This window comes from Somniosus microcephalus, chromosome 8, assembly GCF_052327205.1.
Source record: "Somniosus microcephalus isolate GS21.2 chromosome 8, FLI_Smic_1.0, whole genome shotgun sequence".
Taxonomy (NCBI): domain Eukaryota; kingdom Metazoa; phylum Chordata; class Chondrichthyes; order Squaliformes; family Somniosidae; genus Somniosus; species Somniosus microcephalus.
The window spans coordinates 2,611,653-2,624,063 of NC_140994.1; the positions used below are offsets into that span (position 1 = coordinate 2,611,653).

A 12,411-nucleotide genomic window follows, 5' to 3' on the forward strand; every position below is an offset into this window, starting at 1 on the left:
GGCCCGGTAACATTCTAATCTGCTTTGGCTTTCGGTTATTTTGTTCCAATGTTCCAGGTAGGTTTCTTTGCATTGTTTAATGATTTGGTTCACTCGGATTGGTGTTTGGACGGCTGTGTTGGTCTGGGGCTGGTCAGGGTCCGGCTGAGTACTTAGTTTCAGTAGCAGCTGACTCAGGGGACTCTTTTCTGGGTTTAGCTCTTGGGTCTGAAAGGCTTTGAAATGAAGGGTGTCTGGGGAGCTAGATTTGAGGTGATTTAGGAAGTTTAGTGCTCGTTTTTGGATGTTTATTATCAGTGGGTATCTGCCTAGTTCGGCTCTGCATGCATTTGTTGGCGTTTTTCTTTGGGTGCGAAGGATCTCTCTCTCTCTCGCTCACTATCTCTGTCTCTCTCTGTCTCTCTCTCTGTCTCTCTATCGCTCTGTTTTTCTCTCTGTCTTTCTCTCTGTGTCTCTCTCTGGGTCTCTCGCTTTCTCATCTCTCTCTCGTTCTTTCTCTCTGTCTCTCTCTCTCCCTCTGTCTTTCTCTCTATCTGTCTGTCTCTTTCTCGCTCTGTGTTTCTCTCTCTATCTCTCTCTGTCTCACTCTCTCTCTCGCTCACTCTCTGTCTCTGTATCTGTCTCTCTCTGGCTCTCTCTCTCTCTCGTGGGTCACAGTTCCCTTCCTCACATACCCTCGTATCCTCCACTCCGGCTGATGATTGTTTTTCGTTCCAATGTAGTGTCCGGTGAGATTGAAAATGAGGAGCTGGGGAATCGGGTCCGGGAATATCCGTTGGAGGTGCCCCGTCCCGCTGTTGGGAAATAAACCCGGGATCTCGGCATTAGTGTGAGAAACGTTTCCCCAAATCACATCTCATCAATCGGACAGACTCTGGCCGAGACAGACAGACAGACAGACATACATATAGACAGACAGACAGACAGACTCTGACCAGGACAAACAGACAGGCAGACAGACTCTGGCTGGGACAGACAGACAGACTCTGGCCGGGACAGACAAACAGACTCTGGCCGGGACAGACAGACAGACAGACGGACAGACAGATGGTCTCTGGGGCAGACTGAGTGTGAGACGGACTCACCCTCCGGGGGTTCGGTCCCGTGTACGGGGAGGGGGTCGAGTGGGACGGGACAGTTTTGGGGTGCTCAGACACAGACTCCGCTCGCCCCCGCCCCTGGTCTCACACACTCGGTTGTTTAGGTTGCCGTGACAAACACCTACACTGTATCCGGGGCGGTCATACTGTATCCGGGGGGGGTTCACACTGTATCCGGGGGGGGGGCGGGGGCGGTCACACTATATTGGAGGGGGGGTCACACTGTATCCGGGGGGGTTCACACTGTATCTGGGGGGGGGGGGGCGGTCACACTATATTGGAGGGGGGGTCACACTGTATCCGGGGGGGGGGGTCACACTATATCGGAGGGGGGGTCACACTGTGTCCGGGGGGGGGTTCACACTGTATCCGGGGGCGGGGGGGGGTTCACACTGTATCCGGGGGGGTTCACACTGTATCCGGGGGGGGGGGGGGATCACACTATATCGGAGGGGGGGTCACACTGTGTCCGGGGTGGGGGGGGAGTCACACTGTATCCGGGGGGGGCAGTGGGTCACACTGTATCCGGGGGGGGTTCACACTGTATCCGGGGGGGGGGGGGGTCACACTATATCGGAGGGGGGGTCACACTGTATCCGGGGGGGGGGTTCACACTGTATCCGGGGGGGGGGCGGTGGGTCACACTGTATCCGGGGGGGGTTCACACTGTGTCCGGGGGGGGGGGTTCACACTGTATCCGAGGGGGGGTGGCGGTCGCACTATATCGGAGGGGGGGGGGGTCACACTGTGTCCGGGGGGGGGTTCACACTGTATCCGGGGGGGGGGGGGGGGGTCACACTATATCGGAGGGGGGGTCACACTGTATCCGGGGGGGGGGGGTTCACACTGTATCCGGGGGGGGGTCACACTATATCGGAGGGGGGGGTCACACTGTGTCCGGGGGGGGGGTTCACACTGTATCCGAGGGGGGGGGGGGGCGGTCGCACTATATCGGAGGGGGGGGGGTCACACTGTGTCCGGGGGGGGGGGTTCACACTGTATCCGGGGGGGGGGGGGGTCACGCTATATCGGAGGGGGGGTCACACTGTATCCGGGGGGGGGGGGGGGTTCACACTGTATCCGGTGGGGGGGGGGGTCACACTATATCGGAGGGGGCGTCACACTGTGTCCGGGGGGGGTTCACACTGTATCCGGGGGGGGGGGGGTCACAGTATATCGGAGGGGGGGTCACACTGTATCCGGGGGGGTCACACTGTGTCCGGGGGGGTCACACTCTATCTGGGGGGGGCTCACACTGTATCCAGGGGTCACACTGTATCGTGGGGGGGTCACACTCTATCGGGGGGGGGTCACCCTGTATCCGGGGGGGGCACACCCTTTTCTCCCCTATCTCCCTTACCCTCTCCGCTCTCTCTCTGTACTGACCTGCGCTGTGGTAGCTGGTGCTGGAGGATCCGATGCCGTCCGCTGCGTACCCGCTCGTGTGAGCCGGGCGCCGGGAGGACGAGCCAGTGCTGCTGTAAGTGGCTCCTGTCAGAAACACACAGAAAGAGAAATATAAAGGGGGGGAAGTTATGCTGCAGCTGTACAAAGCCCTGGTTAGACCACACCTGGAGCACTGTGAGCAGTTCTGGGCACCACACCTTAGGACGGATATATTGGCCTTGGACGGAGTGAAGTGTAGGTTTACCAGAATGGACCAGGGCTCCAAGGGTTAGATTATGTGGAGAGATTACACAAACTAGTCATGTATTCCCTAGAATATAGAAGGTTAAGGGGCAATTTGATTGAGGTTTGTAGTATTTTGAAAGGAACTGATAGGGTAGATGGAGAGAAACTATTTCTGCTGGTGGGGGAGTCTACGACAAGGGGACATAACCATAAAATCAGAGCCAGGCCATTCAGGAGAGAAGTGAGGAAACACTTCTTCACACAAAGGGTGGTAGCAGTGCGGCACTCTCTCCTGCAAAAAGCAGTAGATGCTAGCTCAACAAATAATTTTAAATCTGAGATAGACAGGTTTTTGCTAATGGTGTTCCCCAAGGGTCAGTGGTGGGGCCGCTGCTTTTTTTGATATAAATTTGCCGATGACATTAATCTTGGGGGTGTGGCAGACAGTGCGGATGATACCAATCGACTGCAACAAGACATAGAAAGGCTAGCAGAATGGGCAGACAAGTGGCAGATGGAATTTAATAGGGAGAAGTGTGAAGTGATGCATTTTGGCAGAATGAACAGGGAGAGGCAATATACACTTAATGGCACAGTTTTAAAGAGCGTGCAGGGACAGAGGGACCTGGGAGTTAATGTGCACAGGTCCCTGAAGGTGGCAGGACATATTGAGAGAGTGGTTAACAAAGCATATGGGATCTTGGGCTTCATAAATAGAGGTATTGAGTACAAATGTAGAGAAGTTATGCTGAACCTTTATAAAGCGCTGGTTAGGCCACAACTGGAGTATTGCGTCCAGTTCTGGTCACCACACTTTAGGAAGGATGTGAAGGCCCTTGAGAGGGTGCAGAGGAGATTTACCAGAATGGTTCCGGGGATGGGGGATCTTAGCTACAAGGACAGGTTGGAGAAGCTGGATTTGTTTTCATTAGAGCAAAGGAGGTTGAGGGGTGATTTGATCGAGATGTACAAGATTATGACGGGTTTGGATAGGCTAGACGGGGAAAGGCTGTTCCCACTAGTTGATGGTACAAGGACTAGGGGACACAGATTTAAGGTTTTGGGCAAGAGATACAGGGGGGACGTGAGGAAAAACTTTTTTACGCAGCGAGTGTCGAGGACCTGGAACGAGCTGCCGACGGAAGTGGTGGAAGCGGAGACACTCAATGGGCAGGATTTTCATTGGGCCGTGGAGTCGGGATTGGAGACGTGGGTTAAAATCCTGAAATCAGGGGTCCCGACCCCATCCCGCACCCAAACCCGCCTCCATACCAGTTTCAAAGGAGGCGGGTACCCGCCCCGCACTGGGACCCGCCTCCCCGAGGCAGGACGGGATGAGTGCCAATTAACTGCCTGTTACCAGGCAGTTTTTAGCCTAATCCCTATTTTTAATGTAAGAAGTCACACAACACCAGGTTATAGTCCAAGAGCTTTGTTGGACTATAACCTGGTGTTGTGTGACTTCTTACATTTGTCCACCCCAGTCCAACACCGGCATCTCCACATCATCCCTATTTTGAAGGTTGTCGTGTGAGATTCCCGACGGCTCCAAACCACGCCAAGTTAGAGGAGGCGGGCCGTCGGGTTGAAGGACTTGGAGGGGTCGAGATGTCGGTGTTCAGGTGAGTGATGTGTGCATGAGTGCAAAGGTAAGTGTGTTTGGTGTGTCTAAAGTGATTAAAGAAGTTTAAATGACCTTTTCAGCTTTCCTTCCTTTAGGTCCCGGGAGTCCCTCATCTCACCGGCACAGAAAGCAGAATGGCTGCGAACTGTCAAAAGTGAAAGCCTGCAGCTTTCTGTGCAGGAGAGGTTTCTAACTGAGTCTGTGGAGACGGACTCAGGTTAGAAGTAAGGCTGTCAGTGTTTGACAGCTTCAAACAGCTGTGAAACACTGATATTTCATCTGTCAAAACCTTTTGACAGATGAAATTTCAGCCTGTGACGTCACCTGTTGCCGGGTGGCCCTTAATTGGCCTGCTGAGCCCGCTGGGCGGGCTCAACAAGGTCAGTCAAGTTAAAATCGCGTGGATTGGCCGCATCTCGATGGAGGCGGGACTACAACCCCGAAAGTTGTAGTCCCGCCTCCAACCCGATTCCTGAATGAAAATCCAGCCCGATGTTTCCAAGGGGAGACTGGATAGGCACTTGAGGGAAATAAACTTGCAGGGCTACGGGGATAGAGCGGGGGAATGGGACTGACTGGATTGCTCTGAGAGCCAGCATGGACTTGATGGGCCGAATGGCCTCCTTCTGTGCCGTTATGACTCTGTGACTCAAGTGTATAAAGGAATATGGAGCCAAGGCAGGTGGATGGAGTTAGGATACAGATCAGTGGCAATCTCATTGAATGGTGCGGAGTTACTCACGTGGTGGGAGCGAAGTCACTTTTGTGGTTATCATCTCTGTGATTACTGGAACAGAGGAGAGAACAATCAATCACAACAACAACAATAAAAAAACTAATTATTATTTAAATGGAGAGAGATTACAAAATGCTGAGGTACAGAGGGATCTGGGGGTCCTTGTACATGAATCACAAAAAGTTAGCATGCAGGTACAGCAAGTAATTAGGAAGGCAAATGGAATGTTGGCCTTTATTGCAAAGGGAATGGAGAATAAAAGTAGGGAAGTCTTGTTACAACTGTACAGGGCGTTGGTGAGACCACACCTGGAGTACTGCGTAGTTTTGATCTCCTTATTTAAGGAAGGATATACTTACATTGGAGACAGTTCAGAGAAGGTTCACGAGGTCGATTCCGGAGATGAAGGGGTTGTCTTATGAAGAAAGGTTGAGCAGGTTGGGCCTATACTCATTGGAGTTTAGAAGAATGAAAGGGGATCTTATTGAAACATAGAAGATTCTGAGGGGGCTCGACAGGGTGGATCAAAGGAGGATGTTTCCCCTCGTGGGGGAATCTACAACTCGGGGGCATAGTTTCAAAATAAGGGGAAACCCTTTTAAATCGGAGATGAGGAGGAATTTCTTCTCTCAGAGGGTCGTGAATCTTTGGAATTCTCTTCCCCAGAGAGCTGTGGAGGCGGAGTCAGTGAATATATTTAAGGTGGAGATAGACAGATTTTTGAACGATAAGGGAGTCGAGGGTTATGGGGAGCGGGCAGGGAATGGAGTTGAGGCCAAGATCAGATCAGCCATGATATTGAATGGCAGAGCCGGCTCGAGGGGCCGAATGGCCGACTCCTGCTCTTACGTCTTATGTTCTTATGTTAACAACAACAACTTGTATTTATATAGCGCCTTTAACGTAGTAAAACGTCCCAAGGCGATTCACAGGAGCGATTATCAAACAAAGTTTAACACCGAGCCACATAAGGAGATATTAGGACAGGCGACCAAAAGCTTGGTGAAAGAGGTCGGTTTTAAAGAGGGTCTTAAGGGAGGAAAGAGGCGGAGAGGTTTAGGGGGGGAATTCCAGAGCTTGGGGCCCAGGCAGCTGAAGGCACGGCCGCCAATGGTGGAGCGATTAAAATCAGGGATGTGCAAGAAGACAGAATTGGAGGAGCGCAGAGATCTCGGAGGATTGTAGGACTGGAGGAGGTTACAAAGATAGGGAGGGGTGAGGCCATGGAGGAATTTGAACACGAGGGTGAGGATTTTAAAATTGAGGTGTTGCCAGACTGGGAACCAATGTAGGTCAGCGAGCACAGGGGTGATGGGTGAACGGGACTGGGTGTGAGTTAGGACACGGGGCAGTGAGCACAGGGGTGATGGGTGAACGGGACTTGGTGTGAGTTAGGACACGGGGCAGTGAGCACAGGGGGTGATGGGTGAACGGGACTGGGTGTGAGTTAGGACATGGGGCAGTGAGCACAGGGGGTGATGGGTGAACGGGACTGGGTGTGAGTTAGGACACGGGGCAGTGAGCACGGGTTGATGGGTGAACGGGACTGGGTGCGAGTTAGGACACGGGGCAGTGAGCACAGGGGGGCGATGGGTGAACGGTACTGGGTGTGAGTTAGGACACGGGGCAGTGAGCACAGGGGGTGATGGGTGAACGGGACTGGGTGTGAGTTAGGACACGGGGCAGTGAGCACGGGGTGATGGGTGAACGGGACTGGGTGTGAGTTAGGACACGGGGTAGTGAGCACAGGGGGTGATGGGTGAACGGGACTGGGTGTGAGTTAGGACACGGGGCAGTGAGCACAGGGGGTGATGGGTGAACGGGACTGGGTGTGAGTTTGGACACGGGGCAGTGAGCACAGGGGGTGATGGGTGAACGGGACTGGGTGAGAGTTAGGACACGGGGCAGTGAGCACAGGGGGTGATGGGTGAACGGGACTTGGTGTGAGTTAGGACACGGGGCAGTGAGCACAGGGGGTGATGGGTGAACGGGACTGGGTGTGAGTTAGGACACGGGGCAGTGAGCACAGGGGTGATGGGTGAACGGGACTTGGTGTGAGTTAGGACACGGGGCAGTGAGCACAGAGGGTGATGGCTGAACGGGACTGGGTGCGAGTTAGGACACGGGGCAGCGAGCACAGGGGGTGATGGGTGAACGGGACTGGGTGCGAGTTAGGACACGGGGCAGTGAGCACAGGGTGCAATGGGTGAACGGGACTGGGTGTGAGTTAGGACACGGGGCAGTGAGCACAGGGGGCAATGGGTGAACGGGACTGGGTGTGAGTTAGGACACGGGTCAGTGAGCACAGGGGGTGATGGGTGAACGGGACTGGGTGTGAGTTAGGACACGGGGCAGTGAGCACAGGGGGTGATGGGTGAACGGGACTGGGTGTGAGTTAGGACACGGGGCAGTGAGCACAGGGGGTGATGGGTGAACGGGACTTGGTGCGAGTTAGGACACGGGGTAGTGAGCACAGGGGGTGATGGGTGAACGGGACTGGGTGTGAGTTAGGACACGGGGCAGTGAGCACAGGGGGTGATGGGTGAACGGGACTGGGTGTGAGTTAGGACACGGGGCAGTGAGCACAGGGGGTGATGGGTGAACGGGACTTGGTGTGAGTTAGGACACGGGGCAGTGAGCACAGGGGGTGATGGGTGAACGGGACTTGGTGCGAGTTAGGACACGGGGCAGTGAGCACAGGGGGTGATGGGTGAACGGGACTGGGTGTGAGTTAGGACACAGGGCAGTGAGCACGGGGTGATGGGTGAACGGGACTGGGTGTGAGTTAGGACACGGGGCAGTGAGCACGGGGGGTGATGGGTGAACGGGACTGGGTGTGAGTTAGGACACGGGGCAGTGAGCACGGGGGGTGATGGGTGAACGGGACTGGGTGCGAGTTAGGACACGGGGCAGTGAGCACTGGGGGTGATGGGTGAACGGGACTGGGTGAGAGTTAGGACACGGGGCAGTGAGCACTGGGGGTGATGGGTGAACGGGACTGGGTGCGAGTTAGGACACGGGGCAGTGAGCACGGGGGGTGATGGGTGAACGGGACTTGGTGCGAGTTAGGACACGGGGCAGTGAGCGCAGGGGGTGATGGGTGAACGGGACTGGGTGTGAGTTAGGACACGGGGCAGTGAGCACTGGGGGTGATGGGTGAACGGGACTGGGTGCGAGTTAGGACACGGGGCAGTGAGCACGGGGGGTGATGGGTGAACGGGACTTGGTGCGAGTTAGGACACGGGGCAGTGAGCACAGGGGGCGATGGGTGAACGGGACTGGGTGCGAGTTAGGACACGGGGCAGTGAGCACAGGGGGTGATGGGTGAACGGGACTTGGTGCGAATTAGGACATGGGGCAGTGAGCACAGGGGTGATGGGTGAACGGGACTTGGTGCGAGTTAGGACATGGGGCAGTGAGCACAGGGGGTGATGGGTGAACGGGACTGGGTGTGAGTTAGGATACGGGCAGCCGAGTTTTGGATGAGCTCGGGTTTACGTAGGGTGGAAAGTGGGAGGCCGGGCAAGAGAGCATTGGAATAGTTGAGTCTGGAGGTAACAAAGGTTAACAATCAGTTATCAGTTAAAGAAACGGTTCCCGTGGCCCAGCATTGTTCGATAAAGGCAGACGGTGGCTGGCAAGCGGTGCTCTGAGTCCCGAGACTCGCGGGCTGGAGGCTGTGCCTTTGAGGCTCAGGTTTACCGTGTGTTTCAGTAGAGAGTGACTGCGAGCTGAGCTCCTGAACGATTCATTGTTTGATCTGCTCAAACCACAAGCCAGGCTACAGACTGGAGAAAGTGTGACCGGTTCCTGTCTCCCCAGGGGACAGTCACAGTCTGCGGCAGGTTAGTGTGTCTGATGCTGATCTCCTGACGTTGGCAGGGACTGTTTAATGTCGAGAATGATACTGACTCCGGTCTGGGAAACACAAGTCTACAAAGTACAGACCATGTCGCCTCACGGTATTCTCACTGCCCCCTACTCACCTCACCCCTGACAGGGCCCGCTGATTGACCACCCCATTGGGCAGGTCCACTGCTCCCTAATTACCCTACAGTGCCCCCTCATTGCCCCCACCGTCCCCAGCAAGCGTGTCCTTACCACTGTCCGAGTAGCCTCCTCCGTCCATCTTCCTGTTCCTGCTATTCCCTATTTCAAAGACACCTGGCAGGGGATGGAAAGACCTGGAGTTAGTAACGTATCCATATCAGAGAGTCTCTCGTATTCAGACCCCACTCCAGAACTCGGCATTAGACCCAGGCTAACACTCCAGGTCAGGACTGTACCCTGAGCAATGCTGATTTATTACTGTACCACATGCTGTGATGATTTATCAGAACATAAGAACATAAAAATTAGGAGCAGGAGTCGGCCATTGGGCCCCTCGAGCCTGCTCCACCATTCAATAAGATCATGGCTGATCATTGACCTCAACTCCACTTTCCCGCCCGATCTCCATATTCCTTGATTCCCCTAGAGTCCAAAAATCTATCGATCTCAGCCTTGAATATTCTCAAAGACTCAGCATTCACAGCCCTCTGGGGCAGAGAAATCCAAAGATTCACAACCCACTGAGTGAAGAAATTCCTCCTCATCTCTGTCCTAAAAGGCCTTATCCTGAGACTATGCCCCTAGTTCTAGACACTCCAGCCAGGGAAACAACCTCTCGGCATCTACCCTGTCAATCCCCCTCAGAATCTTGTATGTCTAAACTCCAGAGAGTATCGGCCCAATCTACACAATCTCTCATCACAGGACAGCTCCCTCATCCTAGGAATCAATCTAGTGAACCTTCGTTGCACCGCCTCCAAGGCAAGTATCCTTCCTTAGATAAGGAGACCAAAACTGTGCCCAGTACCCCAGGTGTGGTCTCACCAAGGCCCTGTACAATTGTAGCAAGACTTCCTTACTCTTATACTCCAACCCCTTGCAATAAAGGCCAACATGCCATTTGCCTTCCTTATTGCTTGCTGTACCTGCACGCTAGCTTTCTGTGTTTCTTGCACGAGGACACCCAAATCTCTCTGAACACCAACATTTGAAAGTTTCTCACCATTTAAAAAATATTCTGTTTTTCTATTCTTCCTACCAAAGTGAATAACCTCACATTTCCCTACATTATACTCCATCTGCCTGCCAACTTACTGCCCACTCACTCAGTCTATCTATATCCCTTTGCAGGCTCTTTGTGTTCTCCTCACTGTTGTGTATGTATCTTTAAGAGAAGAACTGATTCTATACTGCAGTACCGGCAGTGACCACCCCTGTATATAAAGCCATAGGCCTAGAAATTCAGTGGCCTGCGCCACCAGTTTGCGCCCAAAGAGGGCTTTTGCGCCACTGGCCAAACCTACCGCGATATTTAGCGGGGCACTAATGGCGGCGTTAGCCTGTAGCGCTGCGCCACCACCGATGACGTCATCGGTGGGCACAGCACCCCGCTATCGCCCCGCTAGCCATATTTGGTCGCTGCCGCCTCCTCCGCGCCGGCCGCAAACAGCGACTGGTACACAGGGGCCTACCTGTGGCGGTAGTGGGGCGAGTTAAGGTGGAGGTGCGGCCGGCCGCTTTTTTGGCGGCTGCCTGCCCGCACCCCCGTCCCCGGCCTCCTACACCCCCCCCCCCGCGGCATTGCCGGCTGTTTCCCGAGAACCCGGCACTTCTCCTTGGTGCCGGGCTCATTTGCCGGCACTCGCGAGCGGGGATCGCGCTGTTGCAGGCACCTCCCCCTTAACAGTGGGAGGAAGGCCTGCAGTACCGCAGGCTGCCATGCCGCAGCGTGTGGCGCTGCGGCACTTTGCGCGCCGATATTCAGTTTCAGCGCCCCAAGCGGGGCGCCGAAACCCTTGTTTAGCGGCCGGCTTCCACTTGGGGCGCTGAAACTGAATATCCCGCTGGCGCAAGTGGCTCCGCGCGCAGCGGTAATTCCGGTGCCCAGGCGAGCTTGGCGCCCCAAACTGAATTTTTAGCCCATAGTCTTGAATTACTCTCTGTTCAGTAAATACCTGTTTTATTGTTCTCCTGCAGTCTGAGTATTATTGATCCTCGGACACTACACTCACAGCTTACTGTCCCACCTAGCTTTGTATCGTCAGCAAACTTGGATACATTACACTCTGTCCCTTCATCTAAGCCATTGATGTAGATTGTGAATAGCTGAGGCCCCAACACTGATCCTTGCGGTATCCCACTAGTTACAGCCTGCCAACCAGAAAATTACCGGTTTATTCCTATTCTCTGTTTTCTGTCCTTTAACCAATCCTCTATCCGTGCCAGTATATTACCCCCAATCCCAGGAGCTCTTATCTTGGGCAGCAACTTTTTATGTGGCACCTTGACAAATGCCTTTGGAAACCCAAATGTACTACATCACTGTACATGTTGTGAATACTGCTTTAACTCTTCACTGTTTCTGTCAGTTGTTCCAATAAATCGCCTCAGATTGTTTTACAGTCTCCCATGGAATTAAATCTGAACAGTCAGCTTACCAGTGTCCGAATAATCGCTGTGGTTCAGTTTGTGATAGTTTCCGACACTCTCCATTTCATTGTCAGCTGCAGAGAGAGAGAAAATGGAGATTAAAAAGTGTCAGGAGAAGAGAAAGTCTAATATTGAGACAGTGCCTCGGAACATATCTCAGTGTTTTATGTACAATGATCAAAGGTGGAATGTTGGCCTGAACTCCCACTCTTCAAACAGTGCCGCGCACCTGAACAAGCTGTGTTAGTTCAGGAGCTTGAGGGAAGAAAGAAAGACTTGCATTTCTATAGCGCCTTTCAAACCTCAGGATGTCCCAAAGCGCTTTACAGCCAATGAAGGACTTTTGAAGCGTAGTCACTGTTGTCATGTAGAAAACGCATCAGCCAATCTACACACAGCAAGGTCCCACAAACAGCAATGTGATAATTACCAGTTAATCTGTTTTAGTGATGTTGGCTGACGGATAAATATTGGCCCAGGATAACGGGGAGAGCTCCCCTGTTGTTCTTTGAGATAGTGCCGTGGGATCGTTTACATCCACCTGAGGGAGCAGACGAGGCCTTGGTTTAACCTCGCATCCGAAAGATGGCCCCTCCGACAGTGCAGCTCTCCCTCGGTACTGCCCCTCTGACAGTGCAGCTCTCCCTCAGTACTGCCCCTCCGACAGTGCGGCACTCCCTCAGTACTGCCCCTCCGACAGTGCAGTGCTCTCTCAGTACTGCCCCTCCGACAGTGCAGTGCTCCCTCAGTACTGCCCCTCCGACAGTGCAGCGCTCCCTCAGTACTGCCCCTCTGACAGTGCAGCGCTCCCTCAGTACAGATCCTCTGACAGTGCAGCT

At 54.0% G+C, this 12,411-nt stretch overlaps 1 protein-coding gene across 1 annotated transcript in view; it reads right to left on the reverse strand.

Moving 5' to 3' along the window:
- LOC147113244 (uncharacterized) overlaps positions 1-12,411 on the reverse strand; it is a 177,879-nt gene that overhangs the window by 150,688 nt on the left and 14,780 nt on the right. The window contains exons 2-6 of the mRNA XM_085996107.1: positions 11,581-11,646; positions 9,194-9,256; positions 5,099-5,143; positions 2,487-2,591; positions 675-794 (exon numbers count right to left, since the gene is read on the reverse strand). Of these exons, the coding sequence (XP_085852233.1) occupies positions 675-794; positions 2,487-2,591; positions 5,099-5,143; positions 9,194-9,256; positions 11,581-11,635 (388 nt within the window). The 5' untranslated portion in view covers positions 11,636-11,646. The remainder of the gene's footprint in view (positions 1-674; positions 795-2,486; positions 2,592-5,098; positions 5,144-9,193; positions 9,257-11,580; positions 11,647-12,411) is intronic.